The sequence below is a fragment of the Sapajus apella genome, unplaced genomic scaffold, assembly GCF_009761245.1.
Source record: "Sapajus apella isolate SASKATOON/1434 unplaced genomic scaffold, GSC_monkey_1.0 scaffold44, whole genome shotgun sequence".
NCBI classification, from domain to species: Eukaryota; Metazoa; Chordata; class Mammalia; order Primates; family Cebidae; genus Sapajus; species Sapajus apella.
The window spans coordinates 137,978-163,591 of record NW_022436984.1 but is presented as its reverse complement, the minus strand read 5'-3'; the positions used below and the strand labels follow the sequence as shown (position 1 = coordinate 163,591).

Here is a 25,614-nt window from a genome sequence, read left to right as displayed (position 1 = left end):
GGACAGCAAGCACCAAGAGGCATCGGGTTGTTTGTTGTGTCAGGGCAAAGCTGACTTCATGGGCCGGACCTTCGCCAAGCCCCTGGTGAAGATGGCAGATGAGGGGTACTGCCCACCCCGCTTCCCGCCCCAGCTTGAGTACTACCAGATCTACCGCGGCAACGCCACAGCTGGAGACCTGCTGGCAGCCTTCGAGCTGCTGCAGGTGGGCCTGCAGGGGGAGGGGCTAGGGGCTAGGGCTGGGAGATGGGGCCTGGGGGCCTCTCTCCTTCACATCCTGACCGAAGCTGGGGATTTGTGGTTCTTAGGGGGTCTTCCCTGTCTCCCCAGATCTCATGGCAAACAACTCATGGGGAGAGAGACCCTGCCCCTGGGCTCCCCAGTGTGTGACCTGTGATCCTCATTCCCCAGATTGGGCCAGCAGGGAAGGCTGACCTGCCCCCCATCAATGGCCCGGTGGACATGGACCGAGGTCCCATCATGCCTGTGCCTGTGGGCATCCGGCCCGTGCTCAGCAAGTACCGAGTGGAGGTGCGAGGGCCCCGTGTGGCCCCTCCCTTTTGGATGAGGAGACTGAGGGCCCAGGAGGGAAGTGACTTGTCATCCCCCTCCCACCACCATCACCAGGAGCCAGCAGCAGCCCCAGGCCTTTGCCCAGTCCAGGGCCTGCCCCGTCTGCACCAAGTCACACTGCGGTGTCCCAGGACCGTGCCCAGCCCTCCTGTCTGCACCCCTGACTCTGCACCCCTTCTCCCGGCAGCCCCACCCTCATCCCTAGAGGACGCCCGCCTCCTCCTCTGCTCTCCTGGCCTTGCTCTCGCCGTCTGAAATCTGGGGGGGGCTTCTGCCCATCCCACTGCGCAATTCCTTCTCGGGTGGTCCAGCGCCCCCGTGGCGGCTCCCTTGACCAAAGGGCTCTCTTCTCCTCACCACCCTCTCCCAGGTACTGTTCTGGGGCCTACGGGACCTGAAGCGGGTGAACCTGGCCCAGGTGGACCGGCCACGGGTGGACATCGAGTGTGCAGGGAAAGGAGTGCAGTCGTCCCTGATCCACAATTATAAGAAGAACCCCAACTTCAACACCCTCGTCAAGTGGTTTGAAGTGGTGAGTGTAGGCCCTGGTGGAGGCTGCCCTATGGCCAGCGTGGCTCCACTCAGCCAGCGGCTTCCTCTGCCCCTTCTCGGAGGCTCAGGCTCCTGTCGCCAACACCCCAGGACCTCCCAGAGAACGAGCTGCTGCACCCGCCCTTGAACATCCGCGTGGTGGACTGCCGGGCCTTTGGCCGATACACACTGGTGGGCTCCCATGCTGTCAGCTCCCTGCGACGCTTCATCTACCGGCCCCCAGACCGCTCGGCCCCCAGCTGGAACACCACGGGTATGGCCACACCCACCCTGCCGCCAAGCCTGGCTGCACACCATCAGGGCAGGACTCCAGGTCTCAGTCCAGTCCAAACGACAGTGAGAGTTTGCTCCTTGGGGCCAAGGAGGTGGGCAGGGAAGAAGGTCCACCCTGGTGGGCTAGGAAGGCTGCCCAGGGTGACCCCAGCTCTACAGCCAGAGAGGGCAGAGCTGGAGACAGCCTGGGAGGACCTGAGGGCAGAAGCAGGCTGATGGAGAAGACCAGGGCCTCCCCACCACTGCCTCCCTCCCACCAGCCTCCGCAGCTGCCCCTTCTCTCAGGCTCTCTTCCTCCCTCCCCACACCCATCTTTCCTCCCTTGACTGCCCTGTCCACTCTCCCTCAGAAAGCTCCAGAGTCAGCTTTAGTTCTCTGCACCTTCCTGCCCTCACAATCTCACTGTTCCTCTTGCTCCTTCCTCTGTCTGCCTGTCTGTCCACCTGTCTGTCTGTCCAGTCAGGCTTCTCCGGCGCTGCCGTGTGCTGTGCAATGGGGGCCCCTCCTCTCACTCCACAGGGGAGGTCGTGGTGAACATGGAGCCAGAGGTACCCATCAAGAAACTGGAGACCATGGTGAAGCTGGATGCGGTAAGGTGGATGGGGTCGGCCCTGCGCTGGCTGGGAACGTATGACTTCGTGTGACACATCCTGTGAACCAGACTATCTGCCCTGAGAGAGAACAACACTAAGAGCCTCCTTTGGCATGTTACTGTTGGGGGCTGACCTTGATTGTGTGTGTAAACAGCTCCCTCCTAACACTGTCCTGGAATGCACATGGCTGTGTGTGTGGGTGTGTGTGGTGTGTAAATGTACATGTGTGGTGTGTGTGTGTGTGTGGTGCATGTGCATATGCACATGCATACATGTGGGTGGTGTGCAAATGTGCATGTGTGTGGTGTATGTGCATATGCATATGTGTGCATGTATGGTGCGTAAATGTGGGTGTATGTGGTGTGTAAATGTGCATGTGTGTGGTGTGTAAATTGTGTGTGTGGTGTAGATGCCTATGTGCATGTGTGCACATGTGGTGTGTAAATGCATGTGTGTGCATGTGTGGTGTGTAAATGTGTGTGCACGTGTGGTGTGTAAATGTGTGTGCGTGTGTGTAGTGTGTAAATGTGCATGTGTGTATCATATATGTATGTGTGCATGTGTGCGTGTGTGGTGTGTAAATGCGTGTGTACATACATGTGGTGTGTGAATGTGCGTGTGTGTGCGTGTGGTGTGTAAATGTGTATGTGTGCGTGCATGTGGTGTATGTGCCTATGCACGTGTGTGCATGTGTGTGTTATGTGTGTATAAGAGACAGGGCAAGCCATCACCATTAAGATAATCACCTGCCATAATTTTTACTCCAACAAATGACACTATAGGTAATGATTCCTTGAGATCACCAGTGTCCTTTCCAAAGGTTACCTGTTTTCCATCCCAGCCATTCATAAATGACACTTCCCTGGCCTGGGTAGGGAGAGGATTTCCAGGTGGAAGCTTCCTATTCCTCCTGGCTTTGGGACTAGGACCGTTCATCTGCCAGAGAGAGATCTGCCACCTGGGGGTTGCATGTGGGAGTGGCCTACAAGCTGCAGGCCCTACAGGGAAGGGCAGAATGCTGGCCAGCTTGAAACAAGCTCCCCCTCCCCCACCCCGTTCCTTTGGCCACCCAAAGAAACATCCTCACACAGACCCTTTGCAGACTCACCAGTCAGAGTGCTCTTATTAATGCAGAGTTGGCCTGGTGGGCACAGGGGCTGCCAGTAATTTCCATCTTGGCTCCTCCACGCACCCTGTGCCGGGATGCTGCTGCCTGCCACTCAGGCCTCAGTGGCTAATTCTGTTCCTGTCTCCTCGGTTCCTCTGCAGACTTCTGATGCCGTTGTCAAGGTGGATGTGGTGAGTTTGGGGACCATGCAGGGGCTCTGGGGTGAGAGGGCCCTATGTTGGCAACGGTGTCAGGCCACAGGGCCCAGCATCAGGGACAGAGCCTGCCCAGCCCCCGCATGCTTGGGCCACCACATCTCCCCGAAGATGCAGTGGAAAAGAGCTAGGTGGATGCAGGACTCTGAGTGCCAGTCCTGCCTGGCCAGTGGCTCACACTGGGCAGGTCATGACCCTCTGCGAGTCATGGCACCCCCTCCATAAAACAAGGCCCTGCCCTTTGGACATGGGTGGCTCTCCAGAGCCTCACGGAGCCCAAGGCTTCCTGCGAGCAGATGGCAGAATGGGTGTAGGTGCTCAGGATTGTCCAGGCAGCAGGGGCCCATGTAGGACTCTGGACCTGGCCAACCTACAGGCTGAGGAGGAGAAGGAGAAGAAGAAGAAGAAGGGCACTGCGGAGGAGCTGGATGAGGAGGAGCCAGACGAGAGCATGCTGGACTGGTGGTCCAAGTACTTTGCCTCCATTGACACCATGAAGGAGGTGAGACCTCGGGCAGCGTGAGGGGAGGCGACCCCTCCACACTCAGTCCTTCCTGTAAGCTTCCTTCCCATGGCCCCCAGAGCTGGGTCCCACCTCCATTCATGTGAGCTTCGGATGGCCTTGTCTCACATCCTTGAAATCCTCCTCAGAACTCACCTTCCCAGATGGTGATCCGGCCTACCTTACTGGCTTGGTTTCTTACTGGCTTTTGTCCTCATTAATTCATTCCACAAATGCATCTTGGGTATATACAATGAGCCAGGCTCCATACTAGGTGCTATGGGAGCCAAAAGATAGCATACCTGCCCTGAGGGGCCCCCGGTTTACTGGGCAAAATGGACATGTGAACAGACACTTAGAGGATCAGGTGATAACAAAGGTAAATCATGGTCTGGGGGAATCAGGGAAGGCATCCCAGAGGAGGTGAACTTTGTGAAAAAGGAGAAACATGTTCTCAGAGGCCATAAGGGAACAACTGCTTATCAATAGTCTTTACAACTTTTCTCCATACTGTTTTATTTTATGCATCTTGGTCATCAGCGTGTGAATGATTCTTCCCTTATATGTGGGTTCCGTCTGTTTAGCCAGATTGCAAGTTCCAGAAAGTGCATTTCTCCTCTCCGTTTGTGTGCTCTCCACACTGCCCACCTAGCTCAGGGCACTCTGACTGGCCACCTGGCCAGGAGGGACACGTGCCTGCAGTTGTGTTTCCTCAGTGGGGCCAGAGCTGATCCAGTCACACTCTCTCCCAGACCCTTTCTGTGATCCAAGCTGGGTGTGATATTTACCATCCATATTAGTTAGAGCACACATTAAGCTGCTGAATCAAGTTAGAGTGACGTGAACAAGACAGTAGTTTCTCACTTAACATCTCAGAGAGCGGGGGTTAGGCTGGTAGGGTGGCTCAGTGGTGTCAAGAACTAAGATCCCGACGTCTTGTTTCTCACGTCTGTAGGGTTAGAGGTGACTCAACATCATGTTCGAGTTCAAGTGCACAGGAAGGGTTAAAGACGAGAGGAGTCATACGCCTTTCTTTTTCAGGGCCCAACCCAGAAGTTGTATATATCACTTCCACTCACATTGCCCAGAATCTAGTCCCTTAGCTACACTTATCTGCAAAGGAGGCTGGGAAATGTAATCTTTAACAAGGTGGCTGTGTGCTCAGCAAAATTTCTAAAAATAGGAGAACAGATCATTGGAGACTATGAGTAGTCTCTCCTCCCACCATCAAGTTGGCCACGCTAGAGCTGCAAGAGGCTGCCTGTCGTCGTCTCTACTCCTGCAATTTTCACAGATGGCCACCAGGTGGCGGTGGCGACTTACTTGAAACCTGGTTTCTAGTTTCAGTAAGATGGGATGTGCTGAGTGAAAGAATACAGCACATTTTCTTACTGTTATACTTTTCTATATTGAAACAATTTATTAACACCACTAAAAGCAACATTGATACACTACTTTTTAATGATACACAGTGTAAAGATGCATAAACCCTTAAGTACCATTAGTCACATGGTACACATTATAAACTTCTCTTTACCCTTAAGCAGAGCACATAGTGGATCTGAAATGCAGTCAGGAAGATGTTCTACTTCTAGTGCATTAAGACAGGTCTGGGCCCACAATCTGGGGTCAACAGACTCCTCCCCAGGAAACCCGCCTTCTCTCCTTCTCATCTCATTTTTTGGCAGCAACTTCGACAACAAGAGCCCTCTGGAATTGACTTGGAGGAGAAGGATGAGATGGACAATACTGAAGGTAAGCCCTGGAACCTGGATTCTGCCTCCTTCTCCCCGCCCCTGGGTGGCTGGCTCTCCTGCCCACCCACCACCTGCCTCTCTTTCCCCTGCCTCCAGCCCTCCCATTCTTAGCAGCAAAAACAGCATCAGTCATCGGTGGGCACTGGGCAGGCTAAGGCCCTAGTCTACGGTGCTTTTACTCTGACCAGTTCAGCACCCACAGTGATAGACAGACATTTAGAGCCACAGAACATCAGAGCTGGAAGGGACCTCAGAGCTCATTCCATCCAGCATTTTCCAGACTCTTTTCCATGAAGAAAATTGATGGGTATTCTAGAAGGAATAAATTAGTTTAGGAAAAGCTGATTGAAACAGCCTGTTTTTGTGCAGGGCTTTTCAGAGCCTTACTTTACTTTGCAAAGGTTATTATACATCTCTAAAAGGAAGACATAATATAAAGTATTTCTCCAGCTTATTAGACCACAGTACCCTTTCTTCTAAAGCATGCCAGCAGCATCTGCACCCAGTGCTCCACTGAATGCAGTTTGGGAAATGCTAATACAGAGTGTTATTATTAGGGACAAGAAGAGGGAAGCTAGTGAGGAAAGTCAATGAGCAGGAGCAGTCCTCCGTCCCCAAACCTGTGCTCCTTCCTGCCCCTCTCTGCCAAAGAACATGATGATGGACTTCGGACACCTTCCCGAGCATGCGCTTCCTGGAGCCCCCAGCACCTGCATGAGGCGGGCATGCCAGGGAGTACTGTCTGCATTTGACAGTACATGGACATCAGAGAGTTAAATTAGTAAAAAGCAATTAGTGTCAGAGCTGGGTCTGAATCCAGGCCTTCCTGCTCTGCTCATTTCTGCTCCACCTCCATTTCTGCTTCTGGCCAGGCCTGAAGGGGCCAGTGAAGAGCAAGGAGAAGGCAAGAGCCGCCAAAGAGGAGAAGAAGAAGAAAACCCAGACCTCTGGCTCTGGCCAGGGGTCTGAGGCCCCTGAGAAGAAGAAACCCAAGATTGATGAGCTTAAGGTGAGATCCTGGAAGCAGAGCCTTCTAGGGAGTTCGGGGGAGAGGTGGCGGGCGGGGGAGGGGTGATCCCGCAGATGGGGCAGGATGAAAGCCAGAGACCAGGCAGCGCCCCCTAATGGCATGGTCTGGTTCAGGTGTACCCCAAAGAGCTGGAGTCCGAGTTTGATAACTTTGAGGACTGGCTGCACACTTTCAACCTGCTTCGGGGCAAGACCGGGGATGACGAGGATGGCTCTACCGAGGAGGAGCGCATTGTGGGCCGCTTCAAGGTCAGGCGAGGAGCACAGGCCCAGCCCCTGCGCACCCCGGCCCCCGCCCCCGCCCCAACACAGGCTCTCCCGCTCACGTCCCACCACTGCCCTGGCCCCTCCCTCCATGAAAGTCCAGAGCCCTGGAATTTCCCATGACTCAGCTCCTAAAGGGCGAAGGCCCTGCCACTTCGGGGTCCAGCCCTCCCGGTGCTGTTAGCTATTTTGACTGCTACCCCTGCCAGGCAAACCTACACCCTGACTCACATTTGCCTTGCCCAGGGCTCCCTTTGCGTGTACAAAGTGCCACTCCCGGAGGACGTGTCCCGGGAAGCCGGCTACGACCCCACCTACGGCATGTTCCAGGGCATCCCGAGCAATGACCCCATCAATGTGCTGGTCCGAGTTTATGTGGTCCGGGTGAGATTCCTGTCGCTTCCCCTCCTTGCACTTCTCCCCATCCTCCTGTCCGGGAGGGACTGAAGGAGCTGCATACTGGCCGGGCACGGTGGCTCATGCCTATAATCCCAGGACTTTGGTAGGCTGAGGCCGGCAGATCACCTGAGGTCAGGAGTTTGAGACCAGCCTGGCCAACATGGAGAAACCCCATCTCTTCTAAAAATACAAAAATTAGCCAGGCGCAGTGGCACAGCCTGTAATCCCAACTACTCTGGAGGCTGAGGCAGGAGAATCCCTTGAATCTGGGAGGCAGAGGTTGCTGTTGCTATGACCCAAGATCACACCACTGTACTCCTGCCTGGGCGACAGAGCAGGATTCCGTCAAAAAAAAAAAAAAAAAAAAGAAGGAAAAAAAAAGGAAGAATCTGCATACTGACATCCCCAGACTGGGAGGCACCAAGGAGGTCATTTGGTCTAGTCTTCATCTTTTCTAGAGGAGGAAGTCAAGGCCCAGAGAGGGGTAGCCACTTGCCTAGAGTCACACAGCAAGTCTCCTGACTGGTCCAGTGCTCCTGCCGCTGCCCTTCACCATCATAGGACCCTCGGGCAGCCTGGTAGGGGCACTGGAAGATGAGCAGGGCATGGGAGCCTGCTCAGGCAGCCCTCCTCCCAATCCCAGGCCACGGACCTGCACCCCGCAGACATCAACGGCAAAGCTGACCCCTACATAGCCATCCGGCTAGGCAAGACTGACATCCGAGACAAGGAGAACTACATCTCCAAGCAGCTCAACCCTGTCTTTGGGAAGTAAGCCCTCTTGGTGCCCTCCCCTGCCACAGCCCAACTTCTCCAGCCCAGACCACCTCCCACCCTAGCCCACCCTTCAACCTTTCTCCTAACTCCACCCCGCTAGGTCCTTTGACATCGAGGCCTCCTTCCCCATGGAATCCATGCTGACAGTGGCTGTGTATGACTGGGACCTGGTGGGCACGGATGACCTCATTGGAGAAACCAAGATCGACCTGGAGAACCGCTTCTACAGCAAGCACCGTGCCACCTGTGGCATCGCCCAGACCTACTCCACGTGTGTAGGACGAGGGGCAGAGGGCGGGGGCATTGTGCCTGCTTCACCTCCACTCTAAAATGAGGTTCAGATCGTGGTGACTTGGGAAGGTAGACACATCGAGGTTTCTGTCCCAGGCCAGGCCTCTGCTCCTACGGACCCTGGGCACAGCCTTCAGGACACAGGACTGCAGATCCCAAGACCAGGACAGGGCCAGAGAATTCCAGGACAGAGGAGGCGTGATGAGGAGAGACAAGTGGGCTAGGGAAGGTGGGGGCCAGCAGAGGAGGAGAAGAGTCCCCTGGGGATCTGGGCCAGCTCTGCCACTTATAGGCTGTGTGACCCTGGCCAAGTCCCTTCATCTCTCTGGGTTTCAGTTTCCTCATGGGAGACTCTGAGGTTTCAGAGGAGTGGGCACAGTGAGGGGATGCGGTGGGGCTGGGTTGGGGACACTGATACATGGGCCAAGGCCCAGGGCAGGAAGGTTCAGCCTCCAGCAACCCTGGTGTCTCAGGTGAGCCTGGGGCCCAGGGCAGGAGAGTTCAGGCTCGCTTGCTGATGAGGGCAACAGCCAGCTTTAGAGAACTGGCCACAACCAGCTGTCATCCAGGACGGCTTAGTCCCACCCAGCCCCTCCAAGCCTGTGTGTCCCCTCCCACAGACATGGCTACAATATCTGGCGGGACCCCATGAAGCCCAGCCAGATCCTGACCCGCCTCTGCAAAGACGGCAAAGTAGATGGCCCCCACTTTGGGCCCCCTGGGAGAGTGAAGGTGGCCAACCGAGTCTTCACTGGGCCCTCTGAGATTGAAGATGAGAACGGTAATGGGACACTGGATGCAGCCACCTGCTCCCTCTCCAGGGGGGTTCAGAGGCCAGGAGGGGCCCACACTTCCCTGCAGAACCTCACGGCCTAGTCTGGGGTGTCCTCAGCCTAAGCCTGGGCTTAGCGACCCTCTGCTCATCAGCCTAGAGCCCCGCTTCTGTCTGCCGGGCCTCTGTGCTTCTGCCCCTCAGGTACAGAGCAGTCCCACCTGCTTTCTCTCTGTCCAAATCTCAGTGAGGTAGAGAGGCTATCCCCATTCTGCAGATGAACAAACCAAGATCCTAGTTCTAGTTACTTGCCCAAGGTCATGTGGCTCTTTAGAGGCAGAACAAGGGCATCGGCCCAGGTCCATCTGGCTCTAATCCCTAAACTTACTCCTGTCTCCGTGAGGCACTTCCCAGAGAAGGAGAGAATCAGGTGGTGTCTGTGCCCGTATCTGATCACTTTCAGGTGCTGGGACAGGAAGTGGATTCTCCCCTCCCTGACCCCTCTCTCACAGCCCAGCAGAGTTCTCCAGTCAGCTTCCCCCAGCAGAGGACCAAGGGCACAAACCTCTCTTGGCCCAACCTGGGCAGGCCAATTCTCCTTCTGTGCCTCAGTTTCCCCAACAGTAAAAAGGAGGTGGGGTAGACAGGTGATGGTACAGGGACTTCTTTGTGCTCCTGAGTCCCTAGCCCCAGCAAAGGTTTCCTGTTTCTGCTGAGCCATGTGGGCAGCTGAGCCACCGGCACCCACAGGTCAGAGGAAGCTCACAGATGAGCACGTGGCACTGTCAGCCCTGAGGCACTGGGAGGACATCCCCCGAGCCGGCTGCCGCCTGGTGCCGGAACACGTGGAGACGAGGCCGCTGCTCAACCCCGACAAGCCGGGCATCGAGCAGGTGACACTGGCATGGCCAAGACTGGGGGTCTTGGATATTAGGGATCAGGGATTCCCAGCCTGGGTCAGTAAAGGTAGAAGCCAGGCCTCTCGCTGTCTGCTGCATTCCAGAAAACCTGGCAGGCACCTCCTCACCAAGGTCCCTCATGGTAACTTGAATGGCAAGTGTCTTTGCTTTGAGTGAGAATTACATCAGCTCAGGCAGACCTGGGTTGTCTCCCTCAGAAGCCGTGATTGGCTATTGGTGACGTCATAGGAATTCCTGGCATCCAAAGATGGAAATTGATGAATTGGGTCCTTGAAAGAACAAAGGTTAGGAGGGAGAGGACAGCTGACCTTCCTGGGCAGAGGGAGAAGGCCTGGGAGATCTGCCACAACCCTCTTCCTCAGGGCCGCCTGGAGCTGTGGGTGGACATGTTCCCCATGGACATGCCAGCCCCTGGGACGCCTCTGGACATCTCCCCTCGGAAGCCCAAGAAGTGAGCACCCCTGCGCCCAGTGCTACTCCCTCCCAGCCCACCCCACCCACTTCCCTCTATGAACCAACCTTTCCTGCGGGAGGCTCAGGCCCAGATGGCCTTGGCCAGTTGGCATCCCTAGGACCTGGGTGTGGCCACTGGGCCTGGGGTAGAAACTGACCAACCAATCAGTAGAGTTTAGAGCATGTCCTGGAGAGCCCCCATGTGCTAAGGCAGGACAAGACCTTCTACCCTGCGCCGTCAGTGATGGAGATGAGCCCCACGCAACACACATCCATCTGCACAGTCTATACATGCATCTCATGCACACGCACAGCACAGCACTCCCACGGGCACCCACACACCTGCCCACACTGACATACTCCTTCACAACACACACAATCCCTGGCAGCCCGCCCTGCGTCGTCCTCACATCTAGGCTAGTGTGATGTTCTGCCAAGTTTCCTTTAAAGTGCCTGCCGGTGATGTGTGCAGGAGTGAGTATGTAGAAGAGGCAGGATATGGTGGAGTGAAAAGAACCCAGGTTTCCCATCTGTAAAGCGGCAGGTTCGAGCCCAGCTGCCAGACAGTGCCTGGATTCAGGATGGAGGAAGCCACACACAGTCCCATTCTTGTTTCCATGCTCCGATGTTGCCATCTTGAAATTCTTTATGACAAGTGGCCCTGCATTTTTTTTTTTTTTTTGAGACAGAGTCTCACTCTGTCACCCTGGCTAGAGCGCAGTGGTGCGATCTAGGCTTACTGCAACCTCTGCCTCCCCAGGTTCAAGCAATTCTCCTGCCTTGGCCTCCCAAGTAGCTGGGACTACAGGCGCTTGCCACCATGCCTGGCTAATTTTTTTGTATTTTTAGCAGAGACGGGGTTTCACTATGTTGGTCAGTCTGGTCTTGAACTCCTGTTTGCACTGGCCCCGGCAAGTGCAGCCAGCTCTGCCAGGAATGTCCTGGAAACCTGAGGCCCTGAGTCAGCTGTTCCAGGGCCTGTCACTAGGGGGCACCCAACCCGCTGGGCCACTCTGGGCTCGCAGCCCTTTCTGCAATCTGAGGAGAGCCATGCTCCGATCAATTTTTAGTGAATGACTCAGCCTTACTCTTAATGATTGAAATGAACTACATCATTCATAAATACAATTAAACCTTGAGGGGAAAATCCTCTTTGGGGACAGGGACATACAGGAAACCAGATTCCATGGGCTTCCATTGCTTGCTACTGGGCTTAAATGCAGACTTTTCTTGGAACTAGCATCTGAAACAAAGGGTGGCTTCCCCCGACACCCACAGCCATGTGCCTGGCGGGCCCTCCCTCTCATGCCTCTGCTCCCCACACCCCCATCACTCCTCGAGCCCCAGCCTGGCCCAGGACCCCTGCTGACCCCAAGTTCCCCAGGGCTTCTCTCCACCTGCCATCCCAGCCCCGGCACCCTGGCATAAACCCCCACCGGAGGCTGCTAACCAGCCCTCTCTCCCCGGGCCCAGGTACGAGCTGCGGGTCATCATCTGGAACACGGATGAGGTGGTCTTGGAGGACGACGACTTCTTCACAGGGGAGAAGTCCAGTGACATCTTCGTGCGGGGGTGTGTGAGCAGTCCCTGCATGGGAGGGACTAAGCTGGGGGGCTCTGCTTCCTGGGGGGCAGGAGAGGAGGCAGGGGGAAGGTGGCTGTGTGTGGGAGAGGCCCTGCCGGCCTGGCCACGGGTGTGGAGATGTGGTGCCCGCAGGTGGCTGAAGGGCCAGCAGGAGGACAAGCAGGACACAGATGTCCACTACCACTCCCTCACCGGTGAGGGCAACTTCAACTGGCGCTACCTATTCCCCTTTGACTACCTGGCGGCGGAAGAGAAGATCGTCATCTCCAAGAAGGAGTCCATGTTCTCCTGGGACGAGACCGAGTACAAGATCCCCGCGCGGCTCACCCTGCAGATCTGGGATGCGGACCACTTCTCCGCCGACGACTTCCTGGGTGCACAGCAGCGGGGGGATGGGGTGCTCCGGATCCAGAATTGAGGAGGGGCAGGGGCCGGGGAGGAAGGGACAGGGAGAGCCCCGCCCCAGGGGGAGGCATTATTGCTTCCAGTCTGTAAGACCCACAGGTGTCCGATGGGTTTCCGCCCCCAAGGACCCACCTAAGCATTCCCCGGGCAGATGTCCTCAGTGTCATAACCAGGTTGACAACAAGCTTTGGGCACACCAAGAAGGGGACAGTCAGTGCTGATGGGGGAGGGGAGAGGCTCCCTAAGGGAGTCAGGAAACCTCCCTGGGCCTCAGGTTGCTTCTCTGTAAAGCAGGGTTTCCCCCTAAAACTCTAATCTGCGTCTGCAAGCTTGTGGGATTAGCAGGTCTTTGACAGAATGGATGCATGGTCGGGAGTGGCAGGGGAGACCCCAGGAGAGACCCTCTGGTGTGAAAGAAGGACCTGAGTGAAGTGTGGGGGCTGGGGTTGCCCAGGGAGCTCAGAGCATGCTTGCATTGAGGCCAGTTGCTGGAGTAAGGCAGGAGGACGAGCTCTGGGCTTCGGGAGGTCTGCACTCAGCAAACAAGGGGCCGAGGAGCCCAGACCCCGCCCCAGCCCAGCCCTGTTCACTCAGAGCTGACTCTGAGGTCACCACAGGGGCCATCGAGCTGGACCTGAACCGGTTTCCTCGGGGCGCAAAGACAGCCAAGCAGTGCACCATGGACATGGCCACCGGGGAGGTGGACGTGCCCCTGGTGTCCATCTTCAAGCAAAAGCGCGTCAAAGGCTGGTGGCCCGTCCTGGCCCGCAATGAGAACGATGAGTTTGAGCTCACGGTGCGCACCCCCTCCAGCTCAGGCAGTAGGCAGGGCTGGGGTGCCAAAGGTCCAGCACCTGGCCTGGACTCTGGGACCTGTCTGTTCTCTGCAGGGCAAGGTGGAGGCTGAGTTGCATTTACTAACAGCAGAGGAGGCAGAGAAGAACCCAGTGGGCCTGGCCCGCAATGAACCTGACCCCCTAGAGAAACCCAAGTGAGTGCCCTGCCTGCCCAACCTCTCCCCACGCTGGTTCTTGTGGGCACTGGAACAGGAAGGAGACACTCCCCAGACACCCCCTCTCTTCCTGGGCCACAGCCTCATTACAGGGGAGCCTCCTCCCTGCCCTCTGCCGGCCCTGAATCCCACTACATCCCTTTGAACCAGAGGATGGGCTAGGAGTGCTGGAGAGTAGGACTTTTCCAGTAAAGACACCATTTAGCAGAGATAAATGCTATTCCCTTCCTAGCTTTTGCTGTAAAGAGTCAGCTCCAGTGGTGGCCTCTGGGACCTCAGCCAGCCTTGATGGCCAGAGGGGTGCCTAGAACTGCACACACAGCCCAGGGCAGCTTCCCTCTAGGTCCGGGCCCCTTGCCACACCCAACCCCTTCTCCTCCCTGTCCCTCCTCTGCGCTCTCTACTTTTCGTGCTCCAGCCGGCCCGACACAAGCTTCATCTGGTTCCTGAACCCTCTCAAGTCGGCTCGCTACTTCTTGTGGCACACGTATCGCTGGCTGCTCCTCAAACTGTTGCTGCTCCTACTGCTGCTCCTCCTCCTCGCCCTGTTCCTCTACTCTGTGCCTGGCTACCTGGTCAAGAAGATCCTCGGGGCCTGAGCCCGGCAGCCTCCTGGGTCTGATACTTCTCTCTTCTTCCTCTGGACCAAGGGCTAGGCAGGCATGCGCATGCACACACACACACACACACACACACACACTCACAAACACAAATATGCAGACATGTGCACATCAGCACAAACAAGGATATATGCACACATACGTGCCACACACAAGTGCATACACGTGCATTCAAGCACACACATGCACACACTTAAGCCCACACAAACATACACAGCCACTTTCAAGCTTTTATGACAGAATAACAGACTCTCAGAGCTAGAAATGACTATTTTACATTTTTCCATATTAAGCCAAAGAGGTGAAAGAGCTTGCTCAAGGTCACCCAGCAAATTAGGGTAGAGCCGGGACTCAAGCCAAGGTCTCCAAACTGCCAACCCTGTGTTCTTTGCACACCACCTCTGCTCCCAGCCACATTTCTCACAGACTCTAACACAATTTCATTGGCAGAAAGAAGCTGAGCTATGGACAGGGAAGAGGGAAGGGTGTGGCTAGGGTTAGCCAACGGGTCTGGAAGTGGTTCTCACTAGTGTGTGACCTCCCAGTCCAGGGCTGTTTTCTGCCCTTCATGGTTCCATTCAACTCCAACATTTTCTTGTCATATTATTATTATTATTATTATTATTTTGAGATGGAGTCTCACTCTATCCCGAGGCTGGAGTGCAGTGGTGCGATCTCGGCTCACTGCAAACTCCGCCTCCTGGGTTCAAGCAATTCTCCTGCTTCAGCCTCTCATAGCTGGGACTACAGGCATGTGCTACCATGCCCAGCTAATTTTTGTATTTTTAGCAGAGACGGGGTTTCACCATGTTGGCCAGGATGGTCTCTATTTCTTGACCTTGTGATCCGCCTGCCTTGGCCTCCCAAAGTGCTGGGATTACAGGTGTGCGCCACCGCTCCCGGCCTCAACTCAAACATTTAATAACCACCACGACCCGAACACCCACTACAGGTGCTCAGAGCTCCCCAGGCACTGGCTCACTTCGCCATTGCACCAACCCCAGGGGGTAGATAACTGCTTGTAACCCCATTTTATACATGAGGAAACCATGGTTGATAGAGGTGCCTAACTTGCCTGTGAAAACCATTCAAAACCAGGTGCCCTGCACCCAAGCCCTGGCCCGGTGTCCCCCCCAATACTGAGCTCAGCTCTGGGGCTGCACACCATGTCCTCTGGGAGGCAGTAGTTTGAAAATGTATATTCGGTACTTTCACTTTGTATCTTGATATTTTACAAAACCTATTGTTTTTATAACACGAACAACCGATAGTGAGGCTGGCCGGGTGCTTCTCAGCTGGGAGGCTCTGCAAAAGGTGGAGTGGGTCTGCACCCCGACAGTGCGCAGGTCGGTGAGGGTGGCTTGCGCCCCAAAGGGGCAGCTCAGACCCTCAGCAGGGCCCAGTGGGAACAGACGTTTATGTCCATCAGAAAGGAAGAGATTTTGAAACACTGGTCTCACCGAGGATATGGGGCAGCACATAGAATGAACTGACCACAGGAGCTTACTAACCATGAGAACTGCCTGCAGGGCCAAGGCTGCCCCACGCTGCAAGTAGCTCCCATCTAGGCCTTGGGAGGAGACTCGGGCCCCAGAGGTCCCACAGGGAGGATAGGGTTTTGTAAACAGCAAGCTGGGTACTTAGAAATGGGTTCAAACCCGGTAGGGTGCAGTGGCTCATGCCTGTAATCCCAGCATTTTGGGAGGCCGAGGTGGGAGGATCCCAAGGTCGGAAAATCGAGACCATCCTGGCAAATGGCTGAAACCCATCTCTACTAAAAATATAAAAAAATTAGCCGGGTATGGTGGCATGTGCCTGTAGTCCCAGCTACTAGGGAAGCTGAGGCAGGAGAATCGCTTGAACTCGGGAGGTGGAGGTTGCAGTGAGCCAGCGCACTCCATCCTGGGCAACAGAGTGAGATTCCATCTCAAAAAAGAAAGAAATGGGCTCAAATCCTGGCTTCAGCATTCACTGCTTTTGGAGTCCAGAAGGACAGAGGATTGGGTGCGCTGGAGGCACCTCCTGCCCACTGGCTGATGGACTCTCTTCCTCTTCCCAGCCGGCCTGACACGGCCTTCGTCTGGTTCCTCAACCCTCTCAAGTCCATCAAGTACCTCATCTGCACCCGGTACAAGTGGCTCATCATCAAGATCGTGCTGGCGCTGCTGGGGCTGCTCATGCTGGGGCTCTTCCTCTACAGCCTCCCTGGCTACATGGTCAAAAAGCTCTTGGGAGCATGAAGGCCGCCAGCTCCCGCCAGCCACTCCCCAGGCCTGCCACATTTCCTTTCGGTGGCTTGGCCTCTCCCATCTCCCCCAGGGAGCCTGAGGTGCCCCGTGCCCACTCTTCATGCCTTGGGCCCAGAGCTGGCCTCCTGCCGCGGGGCCGCCTGTCCTCACTGCCCCAGACTTCGGCTTGCGCGGTCCTGCTCCTCTGACCCCTGCCTCTGGGCTGGTGAGCCTTGGATGGGGTGGGGACCTGGAATGGGTCTCTCCTGCCCCACCTGGCTGAGATGCCACCCTTCTTCAGGCCCAGGCTCCAGAGGAAGCCTCCCCGAATCCTCCCCAGGCCTTCCAAGTACAGGATTGAAGCTTTAGTGAAATTAGCCAAGGACCACGGTCCAGTGCCCAGGGTTTAAAAAGAATGAAGTAGCAAAAGGTATCCCCGTGTCATGTCCCCTGCCGACAGCACCGGTCTTTGATCTGCAGCAGGGGCCAGACCCTGACCACAAGTCCCAGGGCAGCTGCTTCTGCCACTGCTGGGCTCTGCTTGTCTCCTCTCGCTTCCCAGGGTATTGCCTGTCCTGCCTGTGGGTTTCCATACTTCCCAGAGCTCCCTCTGCCCCAGCCAGTGCCCCCAAGCCCGGCTAAGGAGCTGTGAGAAGCAGCAGAGGGGACTCGCCATGGGCACACCTGCCCCCCTTTCCTTCCAGCCCTTTCAGCTGCAGCCAGGAGCTGCCCCCTTAAGTGCTGCCCCTGCCTGTCTCTGGGTTACTGTTGGTTGTTTTTCTTTTTTTGAGTGGTGATTTTTCTCTAAATAAAAAAAGTCAAGCACTGAGCTGACAAGTCCGCACTGGTCAAGTCGAGAGGAAGAGCCGCAGGTGTTAGGGGAGGTGGTCAGGTTGAGAGGAGGAGCCGCAGGTGTTGGGGGAGGTGGTCAGGTTGAGAGGAGGGGCCGCATGTGTTGGGGGAGGTGGTCAGGTTGAGAGGAGGGGCCGCAGGTGTTGGGGGAGGTGGTCAGGTTGAGAGGAGGGGCCGCAGGTGTTGGGGGAGGTGGTCAGGTTGAGAGGAGGAGCCGCAGGTGTTGGGGGAGGTGGTCAGGTTGAGAGGAGGAGCCGCAGGTGCAGGGCACAGGCAGCAGGACTCTAGGTTGGTGGATTCAGTATCGGCTCCCTTGGCCTTTCCCTTTCAAGTGGAGTCTGGCGCCCAGGGTTCAAGGCAGGCCTCAGGCACAGGGCTGCCCACCCAAGCTGCCCACAGGAGGGGTCTCACACCATAGCCCAAAGGGCACACCAGCCTGGACCCAGGGGCCCCCAAAGCACCGAAAGGATCCTTTGGACCTAGGCGAGTCTGAAGGCTTAAGATCCCACAAGGGCCCAAAAGCTCCAGCCTCCACCCATAGAAACCAGCTGCCCCGCGAAAGCAAGAAAGGAGCCCTATGCCACTGGCCTTGGCCTCTGACTCACACCACAGTCTGAGCCTGAGATAAAGTCCCTCATGACACAGAGGTAGGGACAGCAGCCTAGTCTCACTAGACGTGACCTCTTTAAAGAGATTCAGCCACAACTTTTAAAAGGCTTTAATCATAATGCAGGACACAGGTAACTCCTCTGGCTCCTTATTTTGCCAGGCCAGCAAGACAGCTCTGGATAACCCAGAGAGGGCCCAGGTGCGGCCCATTGGGTGATACGAGCCAGCTCCGGCATGGACACAGCATCAGGCCAGCCCTAACACGCCGGCCTTTGAAGGTCCAGCTCTATTTTGTGGGTATCCGCAACACCCGAGTGGGAGGAACTTGCAGTTCAGAGTTGATCTGGAAAGGAAGGGTGATGGTCGTTACATTTTCCCCAGGGCCCTCCTTTGCCACCCCTGCAAGCGACGCTGGCTCTCCCACGGGCCTCAGAAGCCCTGCATGCATGTCCTCTCCAAAGCTGAGAGATGCTGATTACCCATAGGCGGCCTCCCTGCAGCTGACAAGCCTGAGCCTTCTTGCTCAGCTTCTGCTCCAGCTGCGGCCTCTGGTAGCGTTCTTCATCTCCCGCCCATTCATTCCCCTCCCCACTCTCCACGCACCCATGCACCCATGCACCCATGCCATCCCCAGTCTAGCCTGCCCCACCTCCTCCACCCCAGCCTCTCATACACAGTAGCATCTGTGGAAGCAGGACCCATTCAGTCCAGAATGCCTGGGCCCTGTCACAGGTCAAGGGTCATTATGAGGCCACGGCTCACTACATTCCCCTTTCAGGCGTGGCCTGGGACCTGGGACCATGCTGGGGCCACATGCCCCTGAGCTTGGACCTGGGGCTGGCCCCAGTCCCCTCGCACACACATGTGCAACTAACAGCTATGCCATGGCCTTGCTGGCCTACAGCCCCAGCTCCAGGGCAGGAAATGTTAGTAACCAACTTTTTCCTTCTCCTCTTGCCGGGCCATGGGGAAGTTGCCCACAACTTTTGCAGCGGTGGGCACAGATGGAGGCCAGGGAATAGCTGCCCCAGCAGAGCCTCCTCCCCCATGTGAGGACGACCCTCCAGTCATATCCCAGGCAGGGAACCAGGGCTGGTCTGTGGAAAGAGCCCAGGCTCCAGACGAGTTGCAAACTCTCCAAGTTGTGATTGTCCTTTTTAAGAAAAGGGGAGCATCACTTCCTCCCTGTCCACGTCACACAGCGGCGGTGAGGATGCAAGAAGAAACGCAGCTGGGGGCTCTGTAGCTGGGGAGCTGCTCCTGGCTGTGGCACTGCTTCGCACAGAGCGGTCCCAGCAGGCCACTGGCACCAGAAACCTCAGCTTCAAAGAGACACTGTCACCCCGGAGCTGTTCAGGAGGAGACTTCAGGCAAGATCTATTCCTTTGCCCAGTAATTGTCTCAAGGTGCCACTGTGGATTTTTTTACATCACATCGCAAAGCTCCCTTGCCTCTGGTGAGGAGGGGACTCCTCGTTCCCTAATGCCAGCTCCTGTCCCCCGGACCCACTCCCACCTCCTGCCACCCCTCCTTCGAAGGCCCCGCTGCCCACCTTAGAGGTCAGATACTGCTGCAGCAGTGCCTGCAGCTCTGTGTTCTGCTGCTCCAGAGAACTGTTTTCCAGCAGCAGCTTGGCCCTCTGGGTCAGGACAAGGCTTTGGACAGAAAAATCCATTAGAGGCTCACTGAATCCTCCATCCTCTGCCCAGTAGGGGCCAGGGTCTTGGTGTTTCTGCTCTGGCACAGATGGAGGGAGACTCCAGAACTACACTCTACCCAGCCGCCAGGTGAGCCAGGCTAGCAGGAACAAAACAGGCAGGGCAGGGCCCAAGACCAACTGCCCCACAGGATCCACCCACACAGGAGTTGCCAAGGGCGGCTCTTCCCTCCCAGGTTTGGTGGGACAGGGAGGCAGGAAACGTGGGCTGCTCCCGGCAACCGCTCCTCACCCACCCGCCAGCGCCATCCTGCTCCATGACTTGCACACTTACTGGTACTTCTCCAAGGCCGTGTAGAGGGCATCCCAGAGGTTCAGCCTGGAGGGAGGGATCACCATGGTCAGGGCCTGCCAGTACTCCGAGTCCTTGGAGTTGCTGCGCACACTCTTCTGCACCCTCAGCGGGGCCCGCGAGTCCCTGAAGGCCAAGAGCACTGCGACCGTCATCTCCACTGGGCACGACCCAGGCCCCCAGGCAGTGCCAGTCACAGGCTTATTGCTTTCCCACCTGTCGCCTTCCCACTCAGCAGTCCAAGTTTATCACATGGTTGCAGGTTCTCCTTATTTTTATTTATTTCTTTATTTTTGAGCCAGAGTCTCACTCTGTTGCCAGGCTGAAGAGCAATGGCGCTATCTTGGCTCACTGCAAACTCCACCTCCCAGGTTCAAGTGATTCTCCTGCCTCAGCCTCCAGAGTTGCTAGGACTGTGGGCGCCCACCACCACACCTGGATAATTTTTGTATTTTTAGTAGAGACGGAGTTTCATCATGTTGGCCAGGCTGGTCTTGAACTGGTGGCAGGTTCTCAGAAAGAACATATGCTTATCATCAACGTTCCTGACTCAGCACCACTGCTACCTTCATGAAGGCATGATCAGTGTTCCACCCACCCCTCTCTCTCCCAAGCAGTTACCTCGCCAGCTTTACAGCTCATCACTGTGCCCATCTCTTGCACCAGTGCATCCAAAACAGCACTTGAATTCAGTCATGTCCTCTCCATCCCCCGATGACAGCCTTAATCTGGAGGATCCTCACCTCCCACCTGGACGAGCCTCCTGATGCTCTCCCTGTATCCAGCATCATCCCTTCCCTGCCGCCACCAAGATCTCTCTAAAAGGCAAGGTTAATCACAGCTCCTCAACTGCTTCAAATCCTTTCTGGCTCCCACCCACCACGGGGTAAAGACAAAGATCTTAGGTGCACTGGGCCTAAGATCTAGGAGGCTATGAGGTGACGGAGAGGTTCTATTTCTAAATCCCGGCTCCCAGGTGTGCATCTAATTGACATTCATAAAGCTTACATGTTATAAATCTCCTTTTGAATCATGATACAATTAAATCTTTACTTAATTGTTAAAGGCTCTCCAAGACCTGGCTGGCTCCCCACCCACCAGTGCCATCTCCCAGGCCGTTGACACTCCAGCCAGACCTCCTGTGATGATTCTTGAACAGAGCAGACCTTCCCCACGCTGCCGCGTCCTGAAATGCCCTTACTCCATCTTATCTGCCTGAGAACACCCCGTTCAGGTGCCATTCCCTCCCAAAACCCTCTCTGACATGCCACATGGAGACAGCCACTTCCTCCTCTGAACAATGGTGCACCTTGGATGTGCTTGGACTATTGCTCTGATCAAAGGGCAGTGTCACCACAGTGCTTACACACGGCAGACTTCAGCGCATGTCTGCTGAATGAATGATGAACGAAAAAAGTGCACAGCACAACTACACCCCATTGCTTTCCTGAGTCTGTCCAGCGACTGGTTCCCCTAGCCCACCTTCAGATAGCTCTGTCCTCACTTCCCACCTCTTGCCCAGTGGCCTCTTCTCCACTCACTGGCTCTGCCTGGCTCCCCAGCCCATCCAGCTCCCCTGGTCCTGGTCTCAGGCAAGCCCTCCAGCCCCGCAGCCCACCTAGGCTTCTTCAGACCCATGACGAAGGCCTCCAGAATCTTGAGGACATCATTGGGGTGGATGACCCAGGGGGAGGGCGGGGTCTCCTCCTCTTCCTCCTTCTCCCCCTCCACCAGGCTTTCTTCCTTTTCTCCTTCCATCTCTGTTCGCTTGGCCGGCTCCAGTTCTGACTCCATGCTGGTCCCCTCCACGCCTGACGCCTCCACACTTGCCTGACTGCAGGGCTTGCTCTGGAGAAAGACGCAAGGACAGCGGTAGGCTGCAGACACATGAGCATGAGCACGGAGAGAGAGGCAGGAAGAAGGAAAACCAGAAAAGTTTAGAGAAAGTTACAGAAAGCTTGCCCAGGGAGACATTTACACAGGGACAGAAACAGGAGAAACAGTGGCCAGAGAGGGATGGAGTGGGCAGAGGCACTAGGAGGCTATGAGACAATGGAGAGGTTCTGTTTCTAAATCCAAGCTCCCAGGTGAGCATCTTACTGACTTTAGAAAACTTGCATGGTATCAATCTCCTTCTGAATGATAATACAAATTCAATTTTTGTTTTAATTGTTACATTTAAAAGGTCTTCCTCCTACTCCTACCTTGCAGTTCATGCAATTGACCTCCCACAGGCAAACGAATGCTATCTAGTTTCCCGTGTTTCCATCTAAGGACATAGTGTGTCTATGTAATGTCTGTATAGAAATACATGCATACACTTTCCCATACATACTTTTCCTTCTTATTTTGACATCAGTGATACTATACTATACACAGAGTTCTGCAGTTTGCTTTTTCACATACCAACAAACCTTAGATATCTTTTCATGTGAATACATAAAGAACTTTGGTTTTTTCCCACCGTTTCATAGTACCCCACTGTGTAGACGTACCGTATATTATTAAATAGATTCATCGATGGACATTTGGGTTGTTTCCAATATTCTACCATTTCAAACAATGCTACAGTGAATCAGCTACAATAAATACACCATTCTAACTGTACTGAGATATAGCTAGAGAATAAAATCCTAGAAGAAGAATTTCAGAGGCCAAGGTGGGCAGATCATTTGAGGTCAGGAGTTCAAGACCAACCTGGCCAACATGGTAAAACCATGTCTCTACTAAAAATACAAAAAGCAGCGGGCGTGGTGGCAGGCACCTGTAATTCCAGCTACTCAGGAGGCTGAGGCAGGAGAATGGCTTGAACCTGGGAGGCAGAGGTTGCAGTGAACTGAGATTGTGCCACTGCACTCCAGCCTAGGCGACAGAGTGAGACTGTTTCAAAAAAGAAAAAAAGAATTTCAAAGTAAAGTGTATATAGTTTTGTAATTGATACTACAAAACTGTCCTCAATGGAAGTTACAACTTAAACTCCTACCAGTAACTTATGACTGGGCCTGTTTCTTACACCTCAGTCATTACTATGTTATACTTGATGTGTAATCAAACTTTTTTTTTTGCCAACATAACAGGCTGGCAAAATGGAATTCAGCCATTTTGATTTGCGTATTTCTTATTATAAGGAAGGCTGATTATCTTTTCGTATGTTTCAGAGTTATCTGTATTGCCTCTCCTAGGAGTTGTTCATTCGTATTTGTTATCTGTTCCTTGAGTTGTTGGTCTTTTTCTTATTGATTTCTGAGAGCTCTTTATATATTAAGGAAATGAGGCCATAACTATGATATGAGTTGAAAATATACTCTGCAGCTTATCATTTGTCTCTTAACTTTGCTTATCATGATTTTTGCCCTACAGAATTGTTTTAAAATTCTGTAGTCAAATACAGCTTTTAATCCCTTTATGGCTTTGTGGTTTTGTCCGTTCCACCAACTCTTTTTTCTTTTCTCTTTTTTTCTCCTTAGAGACAGTGTCTCACTCTGTCACCCTGAAGTGCAGTGGTGGAATCATGCCTCACTGCAGCCTCAAACTCCTGGGCTAAATTGAGCCTCCCAAGTAGCTGGAACTATAGACATGAGGCATTGCACCTAGCCCAGGCAACTCTAACTCTTTTTAGAGGCATGTCAGGATACTCAGCCTTGGGCTAGTAGTACTAAAAACATTTTTCATTTACATTTTTAACTTTTAAATTGAAATGTCATATGATTTTTATATGGCAACTTCTTTAAAATAGTTGATATTTGATTCACCTTCTGAAATCAATTACGATCAAGATATGCATGACAAATGGGTCCTGCCTTGCGGGAAAGTGTTAAGGATCAAAATACTCAGAACATGGTGGGCTCTGGTCTCACAGTGGCTGAGACCTGGCTTTGAGGGAGGGTGCAGGAAGAGACTCCTTGGGCCTCAGGATAAGAACAGCATCTCATTCCCCAGCAATTCTTCCCTTTACAAAGAGACAAATCAATAAACAATAAGGAAAATGCTAAGTCAGTTATACCTGACATAAAAGCCCCACTTTTTTTGTTGTTATTCTTATTTTGAGACAGAGTCTCACTCTCTTGCTCAGGCTGGAGTGCAGTGGCATGATCTTGGCTCACTGCAACCTCCACCTCCTGGGTTCAAGTGATTCTCCTGCCTCAGGCTCCCGAGAAGCTGGGATTACAGGTGCACACCACCATGCCTGGCTAATTTTTGTATTTTCAGTAGACACAGGTTATACCATGTTAGCCAGGCTGGTCTCGAACTCCTGACCTCAGGTGATCTGCCCACCTTGGCCTCCCAAAGTGCTGGGATTACAGGTGTGAGCCACCACACCCGGCCAGCCCCACTATTTCTCCAGAAGCCAGCACTGTGCTCTGGAGGCTTCCAGGAGAATTGAAAGTGCATCGTTCTCCCTGCATCTCGCCTTACCTGGAGGCTGGAAGATAAATGGTGAGCTCGATATTGAAGGAAGAAGTTCACCAGTTTATACAAGTCATCCTCACTTTCAATTCCAAGGGCCTGGGGAAAAAAGAGGATGGTTGCTCAAAAACCCCATCGAAGAGGACGGGGCTTGGGCAGCTGACGTGCTCAGCTCCTAAGAGCAGGAGTCTTGGCCATGGAGGGCACTCATCCAATGCTGGGAAGCCACAGTGGATTTCGGGACACATGCATCAGAACACACAGAAACAATGCTCACAGAGCCAGGAATGGCTCCACAGGGATCCCAAGGCTGTGAGATGCCAAGTAGGGCTGCACACATATCTCAGTCTGGGGGTGTCAGGGAGAACCTACAGTCTGAGAGGAAGATGCCAGTAGAGGAAGGGGCAGGGGTGGGGGACACTGGAGTCTGAGGCCAGTGTGTTTCGTGGAGAGTAGGTTAAGGGAAGGGGGTGACAGGGAGCAGGGGAAGCCCCAGGAGACCCTCATCCACTGCCAGGGCTGAGGCAATGGCAGGGCCATTTGAGAACATGGCCGGCTGCAGCCCTGCCCGTGTCCTCCCAGCCCCATGGGACTCACGGAGAAGATGGCGTCCAGCCTCAGCAGATAGCATTCACTCTGCTCCAGGGGCAGGAGAAGGCTCAGCAGCTTGCTCTCTATGAGGAACCCCTGGGGAGAAGGAAGAAGGCATCTCCTGTCGGGGACAGGTTTCAGGAGCGAGTCCTAGGGTCTGTGGCTGCCCTCTGTGTAACACTTCAGGGACCATGCCATGGAGCAGATGCCCAGGAATGGGCGTGTGAACCCCAGCAGTGAGCCCCAGCAAAGCCTGCTTGGGGTGCCCATGAGCCCCCTCCCCCCCGCCCACAGGGGGCAAGGCCAGGGACAAGCAAGGCTAGCGACAAGCAAGGCCAGGGACAAAGCCCAGCCTCACCATGGACTTAGCTTTTCCCACCCAGAAGGGCACCAACCCACCTCACCCATAAGCCACTGGGCAAATGCCTGAGGCCCCCACTGCAGTCCAAAGCCGACCCAGTCACAGGCTCCTGTTTCACCCATAGCCTTGTCCCCAAATATCTACAGAACACAGCAGCAGGAGAGGGAGCCATGGAGGGCAGTGGGCCCCCAAAAACATAGCACACCTGCAGTGGAGGGGAGAGGGGAGCTGAGCAGATGCGGTGCCCACCCTGAGCCGGGATGCCCGGGAGAGGGCTCCATGGGGCGGTGGCCTCTGCGTCCAGCTGCAGGTTGAGAGGGCAGAACCTGCCACCTGACCCCTTCAGCAGCAGCGCCCTCAGAGGCAGGAGCCAGCCAAAGGCAATTGCTCCCACTGTCCCAAAAGAACACGCGCTCAGAACTGTAAAATCCAAGCCAACACTGCCCACGTCGGGCGAC

At 54.8% G+C, this 25,614-nt stretch overlaps 2 protein-coding genes across 9 annotated transcripts in view; one reads left to right on the top strand and one right to left on the bottom strand.

Annotated features, from left to right (window-relative positions):
- Positions 1-17,156, top strand: part of OTOF (otoferlin) — a 100,006-nt gene extending 82,850 nt beyond the window's left edge. For 2 of the 8 annotated variants that reach the window (XM_032301250.1, XM_032301251.1), the window contains 22 exons: positions 44-205; positions 412-531; positions 944-1,105; positions 1,216-1,378; positions 1,858-1,988; positions 3,261-3,290; positions 3,691-3,816; positions 5,505-5,571; positions 6,446-6,582; positions 6,717-6,851; positions 7,113-7,250; positions 7,909-8,036; positions 8,143-8,313; positions 8,954-9,114; positions 9,856-9,998; positions 10,388-10,476; positions 11,952-12,050; positions 12,195-12,436; positions 13,085-13,263; positions 13,358-13,458; positions 13,898-14,095; positions 16,159-17,156. In XM_032301250.1, the coding sequence (XP_032157141.1) occupies positions 44-205; positions 412-531; positions 944-1,105; positions 1,216-1,378; positions 1,858-1,988; positions 3,261-3,290; positions 3,691-3,816; positions 5,505-5,571; positions 6,446-6,582; positions 6,717-6,851; positions 7,113-7,250; positions 7,909-8,036; positions 8,143-8,313; positions 8,954-9,114; positions 9,856-9,998; positions 10,388-10,476; positions 11,952-12,050; positions 12,195-12,436; positions 13,085-13,263; positions 13,358-13,458; positions 13,898-14,078 (2,865 nt within the window). In that variant the 3' untranslated portion in view covers positions 14,079-14,095; positions 16,159-17,156. The remainder of the gene's footprint in view (positions 1-43; positions 206-411; positions 532-943; positions 1,106-1,215; positions 1,379-1,857; positions 1,989-3,260; positions 3,291-3,690; positions 3,817-5,504; positions 5,572-6,445; positions 6,583-6,716; positions 6,852-7,112; positions 7,251-7,908; positions 8,037-8,142; positions 8,314-8,953; positions 9,115-9,855; positions 9,999-10,387; positions 10,477-11,951; positions 12,051-12,194; positions 12,437-13,084; positions 13,264-13,357; positions 13,459-13,897; positions 14,096-16,158) is intronic. The other 6 variants (XM_032301255.1, XM_032301256.1, XM_032301257.1 and 3 more) reach the window with 5 other exon arrangements.
- A 725-nt stretch (positions 17,157-17,881) lies between these two features.
- Positions 17,882-25,614, bottom strand: part of DRC1 (dynein regulatory complex subunit 1) — a 58,072-nt gene continuing 50,339 nt past the window's right edge. Inside the window, exons 12-17 of the mRNA XM_032301249.1 lie at positions 24,802-24,891; positions 24,214-24,303; positions 21,416-21,645; positions 19,780-19,923; positions 19,341-19,443; positions 17,882-18,131 (exon numbers count right to left, since the gene is read on the bottom strand). Coding sequence (XP_032157140.1) covers positions 18,075-18,131; positions 19,341-19,443; positions 19,780-19,923; positions 21,416-21,645; positions 24,214-24,303; positions 24,802-24,891 — 714 coding nt within the window. The 3' untranslated portion in view covers positions 17,882-18,074. The remainder of the gene's footprint in view (positions 18,132-19,340; positions 19,444-19,779; positions 19,924-21,415; positions 21,646-24,213; positions 24,304-24,801; positions 24,892-25,614) is intronic.